Raw genomic sequence first — 20,092 nt, 5'->3', positions numbered from 1 at the left:
CATCATCATGTCCCTCTCTCCTCTTTTTTTTTTACCTAGAGTTGTTTTTTCTTCATGAGACTTAAAATTAACCTCTATCTCCTCAATAAATTTATTGTTAACTCATAAAAATTATAATACTGCCTCCCGTCAAAAATAATTTGGTTTCTACAGTTTAAATTTTGTCTAAAAATAAATTAATTTTCACCTTCATACATACTATAGTCCAAAAGTTAAGAAATTTTATCCCTTAATATTACCTACCCACCACCTACCGATTATACTTTTCCATATATAATGGTTACTTTGGTCTTTTCTCCTCACCACTAAAATTTCCTCGAGATGTAAAGAATTCACTTATTTTCTTTCAACCAAGGGAGTAGATGATTATATATGGAGGATTAAGACAACTCTTACGGTTACGCCTTAGAGTGAACTGGACATAAAATCTTACTTCCCAGGTCTCTGAAATAAGTTACTTTTAGCTCCTCCCATTTATTCCAAAATAAGTTTATTGTTGAGTAATCATTGTATCCGAGTTTGTAAAAGCAAAAAAAATGATAGTAGATAAAGAAGAAAAAAAATGATAGTAGATAAAGTAAGATATAGTTGCATTGAGATTTGATAAAAGCGAAGGGTATTATAGTCTTTTTTTTATTGGTTTGTGTAAAATGAATGAAAAATGAACTTATTTTGAGATAGATATAGTAGTTAGGGTATGGTTAGACTATTTTTCATGCTTATACAAAAATAGAAAAGTTGGTATTTTCTCTAACTACTATTAATAAATAACAACTTGTAAAATTAGAAAATATTTTTATTACAGTAATTTAACATAGTATACGCATGGAATACCATAAATAACCAATATTGTACGATATTATATGGATTCGAGTACATGCCACATTCTATATAATAGATAAATAAAGTAATATGGATTCAAGTACAAGCCACATGTCACGCCATTTAGTCAGGTCCATTTACTATCACAAGTTCACATGCATATACTGCACACATTATTTATTACAGCAGTTATAAAGTTAGCAAAAGTGTCCATTTCACATGGCAACTTGTCCTCTAGCGTATGGACTTTTCATATGAGATGCCTCGAAACCCATGTCCTATGGACCGTCATTTCTATTTTGTTTGTGCCATCACTTCCGACGCCCGAGTAACATTAATGCTTGTCTAAACATGGTTGATGTTGGGAGGTAACAAGCCGATTAACGCTAATATATTTCAGATTTAAAAACAACTCTATAAGGTTCAATGAATTTTGAATTTTGATCCTCGCGTTGAACACCCAACATGTAATGTTTTTAATCAATTGCAAATTGAAGCTACCACACGTGTATATGAGCATCTTTACTGTTTTTCGAAGAAAAAAAAAAGAGAATGAAACAATTCTTGTACACCCGGTTCACTACACGGCAGAAATGCTGAGCCTTCACAGAATTTGCGCTAATTTGCAAACCTGAAGCCAGAAGTCCGAAAGAAACATTTTCATTCCATTTACCCATTCCACAAATATAAATCACAGAAATTTCAGTATAGAAGACATCTAAAGAAAGGATAATAAAATGTTCACATTAGAAAGCCGTAGATATCGTAATCACATAATAATTCATCGTAAGAACAAAAGAAGTTGCTCTTATTTTTCTCTTTTTTTTTTCACTCATGCATTGTTACAGCGTATTGCAGGAAGACGTGTCAGAATACTCAGGTAATATAAGCCGCTCCTGGTTACAAGAATTACTGTACCTAAGAATAAGATGACCGACTAAACAACAATCAAAATTCAATGTCCATACAAGAAGTGAACGAAAATTGACACCAGAAAGAACTTGAGACATAAACTTCATAATAATCTTTGCGAACACTGGAAGAAACATGCTCACACAAGCAAACTCATCTATGCAATAAAGATTACAGATTTATGTATGCCAGCCAAAATGAAATGGCATGTGCACGTCCTGGTGTAAATTAGCATCGTAACACGTAACTCTTCAGTTTCCTCTTCCTGAGCCGGCTTTGGTAGTCAAAAACGATAACAGCATAGTTGGCTGTGCCATCCTGTCAGCGCCCTTCAGTGAAGTTTTTATGGCTTTCGACACAATCCTCTTTTGTTGGTAGATAGTGGAACTATCTCCCCAAAGAATATTTTAAAAATCAACAAGCCAGTATGGAAAAAATGGTGATTTACTCTGTGTATCCAAATTCTGGATCCATATCAAGTTTCCGTTTTAAACGAGACTTGTCGGCACTGCAAAATGGAAATAAATATGTTCAATTATTCCACAGAATGGGCGAGCTGAGCACACCCAATCCTAAATGCATCATTTATTCCATTATTAGGTTCATTGGTCATTTAGACAAGGACATGAGTTCCAAATTTCCATTCGTCAAGGTTTGTGTCGTTTACCTGTTTAACGTTGGTCTAGGAGCAGGTCGTGTCCCAAAAATAGCTCCAACATCAACTGACATTGGTATTCTAGAACTCTGGCTGGACATGTCATCCATGTGCCTTGCCCCTGAAGGATGCTCTTCTGTTCTATCCGCCCGATGCATATGGACTTCCATCCCTTCATGGGCAGTCACCCTGCGCAACTTTCTTGGCGGGGACAGAACAACAGGGCCGTCCTGCAGGTTCAAGTCTGGTATCTTGTTATTCCCTGAATCACCCTTAGGTGGTGGCCTTGGAAGCTGTGATGGTTTTGTTGGCGCTGGTACTGATAAAAAGTACCTTAATAGGAAAGATAAACATGGTTTTATATGGCATGTACTAATAACAGAGATAGATAGCAGATGTTCTATTGATCAGTAACAAAGGCATACCGGTGTTCTAGAGCCTGCTGAGCTGTAATTCTTGCTTTTGGATCATATGTAAACATTCTTGATAGAAGATCCAATGCATCATCACTGGCCATTGGAAACAATGAGCGAAGTGGAGGTGCAGAGACAAATTGGTATTCAACATAATCTGGAAGATAAACCATGTCCGGCCATTGAGAAGACTTTGGAGTTCCAAATGCAGCAAAGATCTTCCCAAGTTGATCAATGTCACTAGAACCCTGCAACATTAACATTTAGTGACTTGGGTGCCCATTAAAGCTTTTAAGGTATAGCTACCAAATGAAAAAATTGCTGCCCACTGTTAAATATCATATCACATTTTCCAACCTTCTCTTATCAGCACACATGCAAAAAGATCAGGCATACTGATGAAACAACGCTTACAAAATACATATGCAGCAATGCTCTCTTAAGAGGTTATAAACCCAAAGTTTACAAATCACTTGATTTGTAAGAAATGAAGAAGTTGTGACAGTAGAGCATTTACTTAGAGCTGCAGACAGATCTGATCCTAGAAAGCAAACAACTTGTCTATTGAAAATCAAATAGAGAACCATAGTTAGATATAGATCAAAATATTTTCAACCAATTGCTGCCTCTCACAAAGAAAACCACGGATAGTGACATGAAAAGCCTTTCATACATGATGAAAAATTTAGATGAGCATCTAAAATTCCTTAAAATGGAATTAACACCTCTACTGCATCTAAGAACTTGACTTGTAAGTATAGATAAAGAAAACAAATTTATAATAAAAAAAACCAATAAAAAATAAATCAACACAAGAATATTCAACTCCATGATTCCACATTTCTGGAGAATACACAAGATAAAAAATCAGGAAACTCAAGAGGACCTGCAGCAAGACCAGAAGCAACAAATTAAACCTCTACAACTGGCCTAAGAAGGCTTTCAGTTGAGTGAAAAAGAATTATGCACATTTAGCACAAGACCACAAGTCCATATTTTATTCATGTTATCTAGCCTCCCATGTGCATTAATGTTTTCTCCGTGCGTCTAATCCAAAAAAAAAAACACCATGTTCAAAAAATTCAAGTAAAACAATAACAAGGAATTGCAGTTTTAATTTTCAATGCTAAAAGAACCCCACCAGTAATCAGAACATTATAGTTGTGATAACCTGAAAACCCTTCTTTGGCCAAAATATGTATGGCCAGAACAAGTAGCCAGGGTAACCAAATCTCAGGCAATAAGCTTAAAATCAAGCACAAACCCGTGAACTTAGTAACAAGTGCCTATATCCCATAAGACTGGAGAAAGGAATAACATTTTTCTACCTAAAATAGTTTTGAAGAGAATAATCAGATCTATCACTTGAAAGTAAGGCCTAAGAGCACATGCCACAAAATCTACCTTCCAAAAAACATAGAAAAGGAAAGAAACAAACAATACCCTAGTGAATCTAGAAAGTCCAACCCTTTTCTCCCCATGCACAGATTTCTAGGGGTAGCTTCCTTACCCAAAACTACTCGTAAACAACTAATGGCAGATTTCACATATAGTAAACAATGACCTCAAGCATGAAAACTGGTCGTTTGCAGGCATCGACCCAGCCAATACTATGACTCGTCTGTTCACTGATCTAACTGGTTCTCTAAATAACATTATTGTGAAGGTGTACATTGTCACATGGTTCAGGGGATTCTTGGGAGTCAGTCAGATAATACCTGTGCTGATGGATGGCAAGAGGACAAGGGCGTGACACCTTGTCGCCCAACACCATGGCGTTAGGAGAGAGATCGTGGGACAACTTTCAGCTTGCATCATATTCTCAGGCAAGCCCTTAAATAATTTAATCCTACGGAAACAAACAAACTAGCAGTGGAAATGATCTAGCTACTAAACTTGTGGAGGAGCCAACATAGTTGGTGTGTTGGTTGTGAAGAGCATGGCAACTGTCATGCACAGGCGGCTGCACATGCAGCCCCACATAACATACATAATTTTGTTATATTGAAGTCTAAAACTAGAGCGAGGCTTAATTTGCGTGAACCTACCAGTGCTAGACTATTATAACGTGCTCATTAAATAAATCTAATATCAACTACATGCACAGAGGAACTAGCTTCTTCTATTCCAGAATCTACAGACAAAGGTTCAAATCCACAGAGGAATTTTTTTACTGTTACCATTGAAACACTTTGTCAAATTTAAACCCAAAGTTTAAATCATTTACAGGTTCAGTTCAATCACCTCACCAGAGCCTGACCATTTCCAGTTTCCTCAGTTGAAAACTACAAGTCCAATCTGGCTTTGGAAACAACATTTTGAGGTAACACATTTACGCATGCAGTTATCACAACATATAGGAACAGCAAACTTAGCCATGCAACATTCTCAGAGCATAAAAAGTGCTTAGTTATAAATAGATTGAAATTACACAGAGCATAAAATTATAAGAGTCGGTTAAACCTGGAGAAACGGTCGCCTAAGCAGCAGTTCAGCAAAAATACAACCAGCAGCCCAAATATCAACTGCAGATCCATACTGCTTGGTGCCAAATAATAATTCTGGTGCTCGGTACCATCGTGCAAAGACCTATATGTTGAGAAAAAAAATTCAAAACTGAAGTGCCCAGCAGCATCAGGATAATATGATTCAAAGTGAAACTAATAAAAAATAAAAAACACTCATTTAAGCAAAGCACACAGCATTGCTGTAATAAGTGTAGCATTGATCCTTGACTATCGTCAACATAACTGATAAAAAGATGGTTTAAGAGAACCTCCAGATATGATGGTGAATGAAAATCAGCACAAATAATTCAGAATGAAACAGTCATTCCAACACTATTAATATTTACCAAGAAAATGGTTATTCAAGGACACATACTTCCGAAATCAGTATCCTGTGACATTTATTCAAAATCCAACTCTGCCAACTCAAATGTCCAGGAAATAACATAAGAACTTCCCCACATGCATTTTGTTCCATCCATAAAGATTTAAGCTTTTCTACTTCCTAGGTGCCTACTGTTGTTGAAAAAAGGGTAAAGCATAAGGGCGCAAAATATCCACAAGGATGTTCTTTTTGATAAACAGAACAACGAAGCATCAAACAGCAATATCGACCGAGTTAAAAAAATACAAAAGAAACATCAATACACTTGAAGAAATGTTCATTGCATATTTGTTTCAGCAACAAGATTCTCAAGTTCCAAGTATACAATCGACTAGATTATACAGAGAATTAAATTCTAATAAATATAATTCCACAAAAAAGAACCTGATGAGTGAAGTTCCGCTCTGGACTCCCAAATATGCGCGCCAGACCAAAGTCAGCAAGCTTAAGCTGCCCATCAGCGCCAATGAGTAAATTATTTGGTTTCATATCCCTACAGCACAGATTGTCAAAGGATACTCTCTCTAAAAGAAATTTAGCAAGATTATTAGTGGATACCTGTGTAGCACCCATTTCTTATGGCAGAAGGCTAAACCTTTTAACATCATCTGAATATAAGATTTTGTATCAGCTGGAGATAATACAATGTTCCTATCTCGTATGACAGCTTCCAAATCAGTCTCCATGAACTCAAATACAAGATGTAAGTTTCCCTTGTAAGGGAAAGCATCAATCAGCTCTATAATATTAGAATCTTTCAGCTCCTTAAGAAGTTTAATTTCCCTCAATGCAGTGAAATTGACACCTTCCTTGTACTTCCCTAGCCGGATTTTCTTTATTGCGACTGTATTCCCAGTCTGAAAACAAGGAACATGTAAAAGTTCAATAACCCTAACATTAACTCAAACAAAGTGAAGAACATTCATGATATCAATAAAAGTTAACAAAAGCAAGAAGCAAAATTCCACGACAATACATTCCAAACAGCTGATGTAATAAACTTAAAACTTAAAAGCACTAGGAGCACACCCAAAATCTGTAGAGTGAAAGGCTGGCACCATATAGCCTATCATAATACAAAGATACATGAGTCCACGACACAACAAACCCTGCTATCCCACAGATCCCCTCCCATCAGAGTGGATAAACTGCGATTTGCTTAAGAAGAGATGGCAAAACAATAACCACAGCTCAAACACCCTCACAGTGTCAACACCTCCAGTTCAATCCACACGGCAGTGAACAAAACCAGGTGAATTGCATTCATGGGCTCAACCACGGCTCATGGGTGGCCAACCTAGACTGCCCCTGCAGAAAGAACAGCTCTAGCCATCCGTTCACTGACGCAATTTCACAATCCGGGAACAAAACCCTTGAAGCTCAAATCACCCGACCACCCGCCTCTCCACCGGGCGGTCGGATCGAGCCGGAGGGCCCGAACTAGCCGGCCGGCGACTAAATTTCTCGAGGCGGCGGCAGATCAGCGCGCCCCCCGGCGCGCGCGACGATGTGCACCGGTGAGGGTTTTAGGAGCGGGAGAAGTGGGGGGGGGGGGGGTGATGGGATGGGATGAGATGGACCTTGGTGTCGACGGCCTTGAAGACGACGCCGTAGGTTCCCTCTCCCAGGACCTCGCGCTTCAGGTAGCGGTCCGCCACGCGCTTCACGCCCGCGTCGTCGCCGCCGTCGCCGCTCGCCATAGGGCAGAGGCCCCCACCACCGTCCCCCCTCACGAGGAGGCAGCGGCGGCGGCGGCGAGGCGAGAGAGGGTGACGGGGGCGCGCGCCGGGGAGGCGGCGCGGCGGAGGAGGTCGGCGCGGCGCCGGCGGCGGAGAGTGCGGTGCGGGGGGCGGCTCGTCTCGGCTGCGATGCGCGGCCGCTTGGCACAGGGGAGGTCCTTGTGTGCGCTTTTTTTTTTCCTTTATTTTATTTTTCTTTTCATCCTCTTTATTTATTTCGGCCTTCTTCTGTTTCTTTTTTTTTTCCCGACCGTTCGAGTTCGACGGTACAGCATTGGGCCTTTTGGAAAGGGAAATACCGGATGCGTGCACTGGACCTCCTTCAGAAAAACCAGGATCTCACATACTAGTACTATGCTCCTTTCATCTTGTAACAAAATTTAAGTTCAAAATCGATTCTCTTTAAAGTACTTTTGAAAGCACTCGCTCCCCTTCAAATGTATACCATGATGAGCTCTCGTTTTCCGTAACTAGTGGAGAATTGAGAGGTATTGAGAAGGATCTCAAATTCTCAATCCCTTCTGATTCCTTCCTATCGGGGATTAACCGAGCATTAGTCGGGAATGTCTAATCGCCCAGGGAGTTCAGTTTGCATAGGGTATGTTTAGTTTCAAAGTTTTTTTCCAAACTTCCAAGTTTCCATCACATCAAACCTTTCATACACACACAACTTTTCAGTCACATCGTCTCCAATTTCAACCAAATTGCAAACTTTGGGCCAATCTAAACACAGCCATAATATCATTCCATATACACTGCATACAGACATGCAGTGTTCCATGATCCATCTCAGAATAACAAGATCACATCAAAATCACTCTGATGTTATGGGTGTCGATATAAAGAGGAACTCAGTCGTTTTAAACAAACTTAACACAACTCAGCTGGCCCCTTCCAAAGCATATTGAAATACATATGAATTTTGTGTCACATCTTCCAAGTTCCGAGAAGAAATATCGAGCACAGATTGGCAACCTTTGGGGCCCCAGGCGGCTAAAGAGGGTCGTGATTTTCATCCAACAGTAACATCTGACAAAATTTATTATGAGCACATACTATCCAAGGCTCGTCAGCAACCCAAAACAAAATGCAAATTAAGGATACAAAAGATCATTTTGAAGTTATGGTTTCCCCTTCATTAGCAACCACAGAATTAGCTTCATTAGCGGCATCTGGCTTTTTGCAAATATAAATAAAATGTGACTCTGGATCTTTAAGAACATAGTCAGGTGGTAATTGACCATCCACTGTCAATGAAACTTCCTCCATGATAGGTTGTGCAAGTGAAACACCTTTGCTCCATTTCAACTGGTATCCAGGTGTGGCTGCAAAATGATAACAGTAAATTTTATCAGGGTCCAACTGAGAAATTAAAAGCATAGCGTCAAATCAAAGTTTTAAGATTTCCCATTAGAATCAACCAATCTTTGGAACCAATGTTTCCCTTTGGAATCAGTCAAACCTGAATCTCCCCATTATTCAGTGTTTCCTTCTGGAATTTCAAATTATGTCCAGCTCCATGAATCAAGAAATAGCATAAGAAAAATACTTACGCATAATGTACAGTTCAATTTTTTTGTGGCTTCCAGATTGGTACAAAAGTTGCACTCGTTCCTTAGGACAACCATATGTTATCTGCAAAAGAACATCATCGCTCCATAAGATCATCCCACGCAAAATGATTACACACTGTATTGTTTAGATTTAGAGGATGTACCAACATGTAGATCCCACCAGGCCTAAGAATCCTGCAAGGGGAAAAATAGTTCAACATGAAACATACTGAATCATTGGGAACCAACTAGTTTGAAAAGAGTGAAAAGGATAAACTTTCATGCCAGACACCTTGCCACTTCTGCTAGCATTTTGGAAGCACCAAGAGGAGCATCATCGCCACACTAAAATAGTAAGATCAAATGCAACAACAATAATGGTCAGATGATTTTTCATTTCATGCCTGATCAGAAAGCTAAAATGTTGTTTGTGCAACAAGTAAAGCTTACCATCATAGCGTCCAATGTACCTTCAGAAATTTCCATAATTCCGTCATAACAAGGTAAGTGTAGTGGTGAAAAATAAACAAATACCATAAATGAATTTATTCAGTAAATTCCATAAAAAAGTATTCCACAAGAGCATTAGCAAGCTTCGGTAAATAAAATTCTTAAGGTACCTTTATCAAGGACACAATCGAATGTTCCATCACCAAACAAACTCATGTCCCTAACATCCATCTGGAAATCTTAAAACACAAGACACCAAGTAAATAGACCTTGCATAGAAACCATAATTCACAAACTATGAGTTTGAAATTATCAATGAAAACACTACATGTAAGCTGTGGAATATCAACGTGTTTCTCCCTCATCTGCTCAATGACTACGGATGAAATGTCCACGTTTACTACCTCCTCGTACCCATCCTTCACCATGTCCTCCGACAAAACTGCCAAAATAAGATCAAACTGCATCATGCAACGGATAGGTGTGACCGTATAATTAGTATAACAATGCAACAGGGTAATCTACTACTCCAGTGCATTCCCAGAAATATGTGGCGCGCGCGACGAATTAGCGCCGAAATCGTTGAATTTGAGTACGCAGATAGTTTCAAGCTAGTGTGAGTGAAGGCACGCAGGTAAAAGAGGTAGTAGAGGCGTACGGGAGTTGCCGCACCCGAGCATGAGGACCCGGGAGGAGGCGGGGAGGCGGGCGCGGAGCAGCGGCCGCAGCGCCGGGTACGCCTGGTACCAGTCGAAGAACGCGCCGCCGCCGCCGCCGGTGGTGGCGGTGGAGGAGGGGGAAGGGGAGGAGTAGCGGGCGTCCCAGTAGGCGGCGGCGCCGTAGTCGTTGCTCCTGCACTCGCCGCCGCCCATCCTTTTTGCTCTCCTTTCTCTCCCGCGCGGTGCGCTAGCTCGCCGGGAAGAGGGAACGGGAGGCCTCGAGAAGAGACCGCGGCGGCAGGGTCTGATGGGCGATGGTGTGCGGCGAGCCGGCGACTGGAGTACTACGCTGTACTAGGGATTTGTACTCCTAGTGCAGCTAGCACTGCAATTTGCGACAAGGGTTCCCGATATAATTTAGTACTGTCCCTATATATATATATATATATATATATATATATATATATATATATATATGTCCGTGTTTAGTTACAAACTTTTTCTTCAAAGTTCCAACTTTTACATCACATCAAAACTTTCATACACACAAACTTTCAACTTTTCTGTCACATCGTTTTAATTTCAACCAAACTTCTAATTTTAGTGTGAACTAAACGCACAGATAAGAGATTTTGGTTGGATGCTTCTCTCCAGATTCGTTGTATTATAATATATTACATCTAACTAAAATCTGGTATATTTGGGAATGGAGGTAGTAGAATTTATAACTGTAAGAAATCTGATGTGATCTAGGGTGTGGTTATCGTCACCCACGGTTTGGCGGTTATCGTGAAAACCGCACAGTTATAGCGATCATCAGAAGCCATTACCGTTGAAATCAGCTAGGTATACCGTAAGATTACCGCACTAACCGTGTGTTTAAATACCCTTCAATATATAGCGATCATCAGAAGCCATTACCATTGAATTCAGATCCTCTGCTTTAGAGGTATCAATGCAGAGTATGAATAGTGCATCGCATTAAGGTCCTATTTGTTTAGGCTTATAAGTCAAAAAGTCTAAGCCTAAACAAACAAGCAGCTTTTTCATTTGGCTTTTTTAAAACCATAAGCCACTCTTACACTATTAAGCCAAAAGCTAGGTTGGAGAAGCTTTTTTGGCTTATATGAGATAGATGTATGACTCCACCACTAAACTTAGGACATTAAATTCACTGGCTTATAAATCATATAAGCCAACAAGCTGACTTAAAAGTCTAACCCAATAAGCCTAAGCCTAAACAAAGAGGGCCTAAAATGGATTATAAACCACACGAACATTCCTTGTGGTTGTCCCCCTAATCTCCAAATCCTAGCTTCTCCCCCATCGCAAGTTATTCACTTATTTTGTTTTGGCAAAACATTGTCACACTTATGACCAACTATTTCATGGGTGTATTATTTTTTCGCCGTACCACGTTTGGCCTAAGGTTAATCGTGGTAAACTTAGACACTAACCAAACAACCATATATCCTATGCAAACCATTAATCTTCTAACAACCCCTCAATCAAAACTATAACAAGTTAAAGATTACGATGAACATATTCATGGTTTTATCAATAACCGCAATAACCCTTAAGTCATCCATGAAAACTGGTAAATTTTAAATAAATTATTAGTAGATTTTTTTTAAAAAAAACATGGTTGAATTATCGAGCGGTTTGAACACAATGCTCCTGTTTACAACATAATAAGAGCGTATATCGATGGCTGAGTTTCCCCATTTTTTTGGGATCTGAAATATTTCCCGTGAAATTGTGAAATTTGCAGTACTATATATACTGTAGATCAACGACTTGTTCTTCTTTTAAATCTTGTGGGAATCAAGATGCGTAGATCAGTGACTTTTCTTTTCTATCAATCTTGTGGGAATCAAGATGTTTCCCGTTTGGAAATCTCGCATTCGTGGCACCTTAACACAAAAATAGGGCAAAATACTTCTTGGAAAATCCAACTGAAGCGAACGTTAGATTTGCCTCCCTGCCAAGGCGACAGACGCGCAACTGGAATACAAGGCTTTTAGAACCTTTTTAGGAGAGCTTAAAATTCTTAAAATTCTGAAAAATGACTGGTTAGACCTTGTTTAGTTAGAAAAAATTTTTAGGTTTAGTTGACACATCGGATATATGGACATATATTTGAAGTATTAAACGTAGTAATATTACAAAATAAATTACAGATTCCGCTAGGAAACTACGAGACGAATTTATTAAACCTAATTAATCCATCATTAGCAAATGTTTACTATAGCACCACATTATCAAATCATGACACAATTAGGCTTAAAAGATTCGTCTCGCAATTTACACGCAAACTGTGTAATTGGTTTTTTTTTCCACATTTAATACTCCATACATGTGTCCAAACATTCGATGTGATGGATGAAAAGTTTTTGTTTTGGGAACTAAACAGCCCATTAATAGATAAATTATAGAACGCAGCTGATAAGTACCCCCTCTATAAAATAGATAATGTTGTTGACTTTTGAACACATGTTTGATTATTCGCCTTATTCAAAATTTTTAGGAAATTATATAATATATAAATCATGCTTAAAATATTTTAAGTGATAAAACAACTCACAAAAAAATAAATTATAATTCCATAATTTTTTAAATAAAATGAATGGTCAAACGTTTAATAAAAAGTCAATTGCATCATCTAGTAGGCAGCTTCTGAAAATGTAAAGAAGCTAAAATAACTAGCTTGCTTGTAGTAGCTTATAAGTTCATTTTAACTATTAACTTCTCATATCTTCTCATAAGACTGTGTTTAATTCACACCAAAATTGAAAGTGTTTAATTCACACCAAAATTGAAAGTTTGGTTGAAATTAGAATGATGTGACGGAAAAGTTTGAAGTTTGTGTGTGTAGGAAAGTTTTGATGTGATGGAAAAGTTTAAAGTTTGAAGATAAAATTTGCAACTAAACACGACCTTATCTAGATGAGAAGGCCTTATCTATATGAGAAGCTAGACTGTTTGGTTTGTGAGAACTTATATTTCTGGAAAAAGCTTCAGCTGACATAAACTCCTCAAACAGGCCCTAACCCAAAAAATGTCATGCTCTGCTCTAGGGAGTGCTGGGGTGCAGATGGGTTTCTCACTTCTTGACGATTTAATATTCTCAATTTATAGCATTTCAAAATAAAGCTATATACCACATGTTAGTTCAGAAACTCTCTAGAATTCATATCATTTCCCTTGGTACTGGTATCTGGTAGAGAGTTACATCATTGGTGCCTCGGTGGCATGACCCAGTAGTAGCATTGCCGCATAGCTCTCCATTTCCCTAATTTATAACTTAATGTTACTGGAGAAACACAAGGTTTTGACAATTTCAAAATCTCTTTGGCAGTTCAAAGAGCAAACCATTTAGTCGTCGGCCTATGTTGCTTGGCTGGGTAAGTCGTCAGCTCAACCATTATATAATTGCCGAAGTTTTGTTTAAGAGTCAGCACCCCTAGAATAGAATCCTTCAACACGGATCTACCTCAAACAGCCCTTTTACTTGCCGAAGTTGTGTGTACGAATTAACCTAGCCTGCTGTACCAGAGAGCTGCTCCACATGATGAGTGATGGCATCAGGACAGGGAGACTGGGCACGTAGAAGTTCCAAGCGATTGAATGGATGTACAAATTGCAGGATGTAGTCCTCGTCTGTAAGAGATGGAAAAAAGCAATGTCAGGCGTACAGAGAGTATCATATGATTATGAGTGCCAATAAGTCCGTGATTTAAAAATTTGAGAAAATGCAACTAGTTAGATATTCAGAATGATAAATGAACTTACTTTCTCTAACAGTGCCATACAACCAGCATAAGACCTCATCAGCGAAGGCCAAGCAAACACCTCCCTGAAGTACATACGGATATCAGATATTATTGTTATTTTCAAGATAAGTACATTGTATTCTTATCCCTTTTATGCTTGAAGTGGCAGGAAATTAATTGAGAACTACTTATTTAGACAATCTAATCTCACATATTTTACATAGCAGGTAAATTGTTGCAAAGGAAGCACGTCCTTTGGGAGTCTAGAGTTACAGATGATTCACATTTCCAGTATTTAACCTGCTGATAGGTCTAAATTATAGTTGTCTATCTAGGCATGTGTCCTTTAAAATTGCTAGGAAGAAAGCTTGATTACCTGCCAGTAGTTCTTCGCTTTCACCTTTTGTGTTATTTCTTTGGTTCTTAGTCTCTCAGTCCGTATAAGTACACCAGCATCATTCCTGCAGGTAAAAAAAATATATGGTTGAAACTCCTTTATTAGTAGGAAAATGCTGAGGGGTACTAGTTCAAGTTACAAATACAAGCCACTGGAATCAATGTAAAATTGGGACAAAGTCGAAGTTAAAAAAGTAAAAGCCTTCTTTTGCATCATATGGGGTAGGTTAAATATTGAGCAAAATACCACACCAAATCAGAACATTGTATTAAAAATAAGCATACGATTTTATCAAGTACATGTGATGCAGTCAAACAAATTGAACTGAAGAATCTAGAAAATCAAGTATGTGTTTAAGTTATTATGCCTATTACAATCAATAAATGGAGACATATCAGTATATTACCAGAAATAGTCCATGTCTCCATGAACCTCTAGTTTACTACACAAAGATTTGGTATCCCGAAGATGAAATCGTGTTGTAATTATTTAGACAAAATTAACTCGAAAATGAGCATACACGTACCGGGAAAAATATACCTTAGTACCAAATAATAAAATATTTATTGTAATAGCACCAGCAGCCTTTAGCCCCACAAAAGTTGGGTAGGCAGCACAATTATTTATTGCAACAGGACATCCATGAGAAACGACTGACTATCACAAATATGAGCTTGCTTCGTACACAGTTGATGACACCAGGTGTAAATGAAATTACTCTTGTTCCTTGTAGAGGACAACCATAGTGGCATACTGATTTGTGATAACCAGCATGTCAATCTCCTAGCCAAGCAGAAGGCCCAATACTAACATTGCACAGCTTCTTTAACATGTAAATTGTATCAGCAAACATTTTATCACGAAAATCATTTTCCATTGCAAAAATGCCAGCTGTCAGGTGATAGAAAGCTCATCACATTGACTACAAAAAATGGATGGCGTAAGGGAAAACAATAAAGAATGAATACTACCTGAATCCAACAACAACATATGGAACACCAGCAATAAATGATTGAATCTGCAATATTTAGTAAAGAAAAAAAGTTAATGTTAGAAGTTAAAATATGCATACTTTCTGAAAAAAATAAAAGGCAGCTAAGTGGATCATGGACTCATGGTAGACAGAGTCATAACAAGATTGCTACCTTATCATCTACTCTCAGTTAAAGATGCAAGTTGGTTGACCACTTGACCATGGATACCCATCAGCTAAACACTAATTCATTTGGTTTACATTTTGTACCTAATATGAACTAGCAATTGAAGTGCAACCAATGGCTGGGTTGAATGGCCCAAAGCAGTGGCGGAGCCACCACCCAGCGGCCAGCGCCGGGCGGCAGCCCACTCTCATCATCAAAACTCAAACGTACACTAACTTTTTATATTACTCTAGGAATTAAATTGATTTTTGGTAACAAATATCTAACATAGTTAGATTCACTCAGGCTCTAAGAATTCCCTGGCTCCACCATTGAGCCAAAGGGTACCCATGGGCCAACAGATACGCATCCCTACCCTCATTATTGCTTTACAATGCAATTGAGTGTTTTTTATCAGTGCTTAACAAAAGCAAATAGCAGCGTTAGACATTGATTAAAAAAGAGTTCTAAGAGAATGAACCACAACACAAAATAAACTTTCACACTGCAGGACAGAGCAGTAAGTTACAAATGATATTGAATTGAATGGAGAATAAGAAATACAGCAGGACTAAAATTTTACCCAGAATCGAAGCAACTTCTCTTTCTCAAATTTTTCCACTGTATGGTACTCCAGCTGTTACACGCCAGAGGCTCAAAAACTGAGTATTTCAAATAAATGTGGTACCCAAACTAAAGCAAATCACAAAAAAAAAAAGTAATGCTAACCTCTCTGCTTGTTTTCAACTCCACGTAGAACCGCCTACCATCATCAGTTGCGTCACAGCAGTCCATCTCAGCACCCATGATAATACGATGTGCACCCAATTTCGTTTTTATTACAGCACAGAACTCTACATTTGCATCAATACCTCTTCCATCCTCATCAATGGAATTCTCAGTTGCAAGATTTTCAAAAGAATATCCCCAATAACATCTGAGAGTAAATATAGAGATAAAGACAAGGCACACAAAAAAAGTATTATGGTTCAGATTCTTCCCATGTAACGATAATAACAACACTGAGCATATGATTAATTGACTATAAACATTAAGGCAACATGATACATGCACAGAGCAAGAGTGAAGATACAGCTAATCTCATGTGTCAAACTTCCCAGGGAATCTAACAGTTACGCATGTCTTGTTACATCAGTTTGCCAGTGAATTAAAACAGCATAAAGAAATAAAATTGGACAAGATATCCTTGTGATATAAATAACTGATGGTGGATAAACAGGAACACTTTTCAAAAGAGAATCTCCATTTATCTTTCTTGTGAAAGTAGAATCTCTATAGGACAATTCACGTATAAAGTATAAACTAAGGCCATTAATATATTTACCATACCAGATATCAACTTTTTCTATCACCCAACATAAATGCGTTTAACGAGCATCACTAACAGTATTACCATCACCATATACATCAACTTAATGAAGCATTCAGAGAAAGAGAATCACCTCCGGCGTTCAACCTCACTTTGTGGTCTTTCGGGGAGCTTATGGACGTCCAGGTATACAACACCATTTCTTTTGTGCACACCCATCTTCCATGGTTCTCTTAGATAAGCCGTGGCCAATATCTGGTAACAATATTAGTTGTTATATCGATCTATAAACATACAAGCATATTGAACAAAACGAGTGGTATATGCTACAAAAATGAGGGGAAGACAGAGTTTGTTTTAGATAGTTCGAACTAGAAGGATCATACCTTGTTAAGATTGTTGCGGTATGTCTGCAAGAAGAGCATCATACATGATCAGCGTGCCATGCATAGAGTACTAAAATAGAAAACGGAAGGTTGACAGCAGCATTTTACCACAAAATGTATGTTCTGAAGAGGTACAGTTGAATTTCTTATGCATGCAAGAAGATCACCAAATCCTTCTGAACCCAAATCTGATATTGACAATTAAACCACATTCGTCATGAAACAGTCCCCTTGAATGAAAATAAATTCAAAAGGAAAGAACAACTTCCAAATAACAGAACTACTGTTTATCTGGATCCACATGTAGGATTCAACTCATTCCAAAAAAAAAAAAAGAACTTCTGGGTTAATTAGTTCCAATAATTTATTTCATTTCTCTTTTGGCTCTATGAGAAATAATTAGAACCTCTAATTAGTAGTTATGTATTTTCTCTCATGCCATTTTTTAAGGAAGAATAAATTATCCAAGTAAAATTAGTGGAAGGTGCCATGCTGTCATGAACTTTCTATAAATGTGGACAAGTTAATCCAGGATGATTGAAACAGAAGTTTGCAATACCAGAGATAAGAACAATTTCTACATTTAACAGTACTCTTTATATCAACTACTCCCTCCGTCCCATAAAAGACAAACCTAGTACGGAATGCGACACATCCTAGTACTATGAATTTGGACATGTCTCCTAGGATGTGTCACATCTCGTACAAGGTTTGCCTTTTATGGGACGGAGGGAGTACTCCAGAACATAAAAACAGAAAACATGAGTTTTTGATGGAATTACCTCTTTTCTCTATAAAAGATTCAAATCCTTTATTGAGATTTTCACCAACATAGTCGCAAATGTTACGTTTGAAGAGCCTCTAAAATAACAGTATGTTTAGTACAGCAGCAAATTTATAACAATACTTTTCTGTAATACTACATAGACAGACTTTAAGGAAATGGCGAACTAAAGGGAAAGTGAAATTGATCGTGAGCAATTCTGTGATCTTACCAAGCTGCGGTCATCAAAATATACATCCCCACCCTCAATACGGCTGTAGCATGCAATCTCAGAAGGCTGCATGAATAGGAAAGGATTTGGATACATAGATACCAGAGATAATATATAAAAATCAAAAGAATATGGTATCATTACTCACCTCCTGAAAAGCAACAAACTTCCTAGATAAAGTTTCTTCACTCTTATTAAGCTTCATTTCTGAAACAAAACCTTCAACATTACGCCCATTTCCATGCGAAAACCTCCCACCATATCCAAAGTTATGCCGTCCTGGATGGCCTCCTGGCCTTGGAAGAAGAGGTGGACCTCTGCCATTCCGCCCCCCATATCCTCCCCGAGAATGATTGTTGGTGTTCCGTATTGAGGGTAGCACTATAAGGGAAGGCATGGAATGAAATATAGTGTTGAAGCTCAACCTTCCCTCCTAGATAATTCAAACATTTTAAAGTGCTAGCTGCCCCAAGCCCCGCACCAACATATCAAGCGTATAGCCAGTAAAATAACCCAGTTACAATCTTTACCACAAGCATGGGCATTACCAATCACTAATGGACCTAGTAGATTGATAAAATGTATGCCAACAATAGATATCAAGTTGTTACACATAAAGCATTAGCATGATCTCCATTCCTTCCAGCACTAAATCATCACAAATAGCGTATTGATTTTAGGGAGCTTCCTATCACAAATATGATTAGCATATATTGAAGGTTTTCAATAAATTATGCATGTTTTATTATCAACTTTGATCTTTCAAAGTTCAAACTTCTATGTTTCTAGTTAGATGGCAGATTGAGAAGAATGTGAAAAAAATTGTTCTACAGAGGAAATCAGATCAGATGCAGTATTCTTCATAACTGTAATCTACTGCAGAGTTCACTTCAATTATACTTCAAATTCGTTTGCAGATAGATGTTATTCAACTGTAGTCTACCTATAATCAAAACGGGAGATTAACATACTAGCATAGTGCAATGTAACTATCAGCTAATCCAATAGCCCCTAACACTTATCGTTAGGCAGTGTTCAATGGCTACTCTCCAACAATTATGCTTGATGGTGTTGTAAAACATCTCTTGCGATTTAAAAGTGAGTTGCAAGCAGAAGACAGTAGCCATGATGTACTGTTACTTTATAAGACACATTGTGCGTATCATATGCCTATCGAAAGTGGAAGGAAGAATTAAAAAGTCCAGAACAAGAATAATTCATCATACATACATGTGAAACCCGCAATTTTCTACATGCTCACTGAATCCCCTAAACCCTACGATCAGCTTACCCGCAACCAAAAGAACTGGGTTGGATTTTGTAAAAATGCCCTAATTAATTCTACTGATTAGACATGCTTAGAGACTGATCATTGTCACCCAAAATGTGCACGATAATTTAGCAAATATTAGAGGCGGACCTGGGACTAGGTAGTTGCTACGCGCGGGGGTCTTGACGTAATCCTCGTTGTCAGAGCCGAACAAATCCCTCTCCTCCTCCTCCTCCTCCTCCTCCGCATCACCCTCGCCCCTCTCCTCGTCACCGTACCCACCGGCGGCCCTCGCGGGCGCGCCGTCGAACGGGTCGTCGTCGTACCCCCTGGCGTCCCCCTGGTCGACCCCGTCCTCGTCCTCGCCCCCACCCCCGCCCCCGCCGCTGCTGCTGGAGGCGCCGCTGGAGGAGGAGGAGGACCCGGCGGCGGACGACGAGGAGGATGAGGACGGGGAGGAGGAGCCGGACGAGGCACCGCCGCCGCCGCCGCCGTCGGCCTCGGCGTCGTCGTAGTCCTCGCCGAAGATTTCGACGTCCTGCTCCGAGAAGTCCATGGGCAGAGAGAGAGAGAGACCGACGAAGAAAGGTTTCTTTCTTGGCTTTCTGGTCGGGGGGGAGGGTTTGTGGTGCGATGCGATGCGATTCGAGTGTTCGGCACGGCGAAGAAGAGGAGCTTCTGGAAGTATTAGGGCTCGCTCACCGGAT

The 20,092-nt window shown here is 39.0% G+C and overlaps 3 protein-coding genes across 5 annotated transcripts; all 3 read right to left on the bottom strand.

Moving 5' to 3' along the window:
* Nucleotides 1-1,604: 1,604 nt before the first annotated feature.
* On the bottom strand, nt 1,605-7,617 carry LOC4338689 (cyclin-dependent kinase D-1-like). Of its 2 annotated transcripts, none has more exons than NR_175268.1 (7): nt 7,275-7,617; nt 6,253-6,551; nt 6,079-6,144; nt 5,266-5,391; nt 2,815-3,050; nt 2,402-2,722; nt 1,605-2,242 (listed from the first exon to the last, which is right to left on the bottom strand). NR_175268.1 is itself a non-coding variant. In NM_001402522.1 (7 exons), the coding sequence occupies exons 1-7, from the start codon at nt 7,392-7,394 to the stop codon at nt 2,179-2,181; spliced, it is 1,275 nt and encodes a 424-aa protein (NP_001389451.1). In that variant the 5' UTR covers nt 7,395-7,617; the 3' UTR covers nt 1,605-2,178. The 2 variants fall into 2 exon arrangements, 1 of the variants encoding a protein (NP_001389451.1); NM_001402522.1 differs by having other exon boundaries at nt 6,079-6,187.
* Nucleotides 7,618-8,145: 528 nt separating this feature from the next.
* LOC4338688 (uncharacterized) lies at nt 8,146-10,429 on the bottom strand. Its single transcript, XM_015782450.2, has 8 exons — nt 10,095-10,429; nt 9,765-9,878; nt 9,607-9,675; nt 9,437-9,456; nt 9,279-9,331; nt 9,151-9,181; nt 8,987-9,068; nt 8,146-8,758 (listed from the first exon to the last, which is right to left on the bottom strand). Exons 1-8 carry the CDS (start codon nt 10,306-10,308, stop codon nt 8,544-8,546), a joined length of 798 nt encoding a protein of 265 aa, XP_015637936.1. The 5' UTR covers nt 10,309-10,429; the 3' UTR covers nt 8,146-8,543.
* Nucleotides 10,430-13,262: 2,833 nt separating this feature from the next.
* Nucleotides 13,263-20,045, bottom strand: LOC9268788 (NAD-capped RNA hydrolase DXO1). 2 transcript variants are annotated; one of them, XR_010741665.1, is made up of 14 exons: nt 19,536-20,045; nt 18,264-18,496; nt 18,116-18,181; nt 17,903-17,981; nt 17,229-17,308; nt 17,121-17,144; nt 16,868-16,989; nt 16,134-16,341; nt 15,988-16,041; nt 15,237-15,283; nt 14,984-15,156; nt 14,245-14,329; nt 13,888-13,951; nt 13,263-13,755 (listed from the first exon to the last, which is right to left on the bottom strand). XR_010741665.1 is itself a non-coding variant. In XM_015785188.3 (13 exons), exons 1-13 carry the CDS (start codon nt 19,939-19,941, stop codon nt 13,634-13,636), a joined length of 1,590 nt encoding a protein of 529 aa, XP_015640674.1. In that variant the 5' UTR covers nt 19,942-20,045; the 3' UTR covers nt 13,263-13,633. The 2 variants fall into 2 exon arrangements, 1 of the variants encoding a protein (XP_015640674.1); XM_015785188.3 differs by lacking the exon at nt 14,984-15,156.
* Nucleotides 20,046-20,092: the final 47 nt, after the last annotated feature.

Source organism: Oryza sativa, chromosome 5, assembly GCF_034140825.1.
Source record: "Oryza sativa Japonica Group chromosome 5, ASM3414082v1".
NCBI lineage: Eukaryota > Viridiplantae > Streptophyta > Magnoliopsida > Poales > Poaceae > Oryza > Oryza sativa.
Note: the sequence above shows the minus strand (reverse complement) of the source record. Positions and strands in the feature narration are given on the sequence as shown.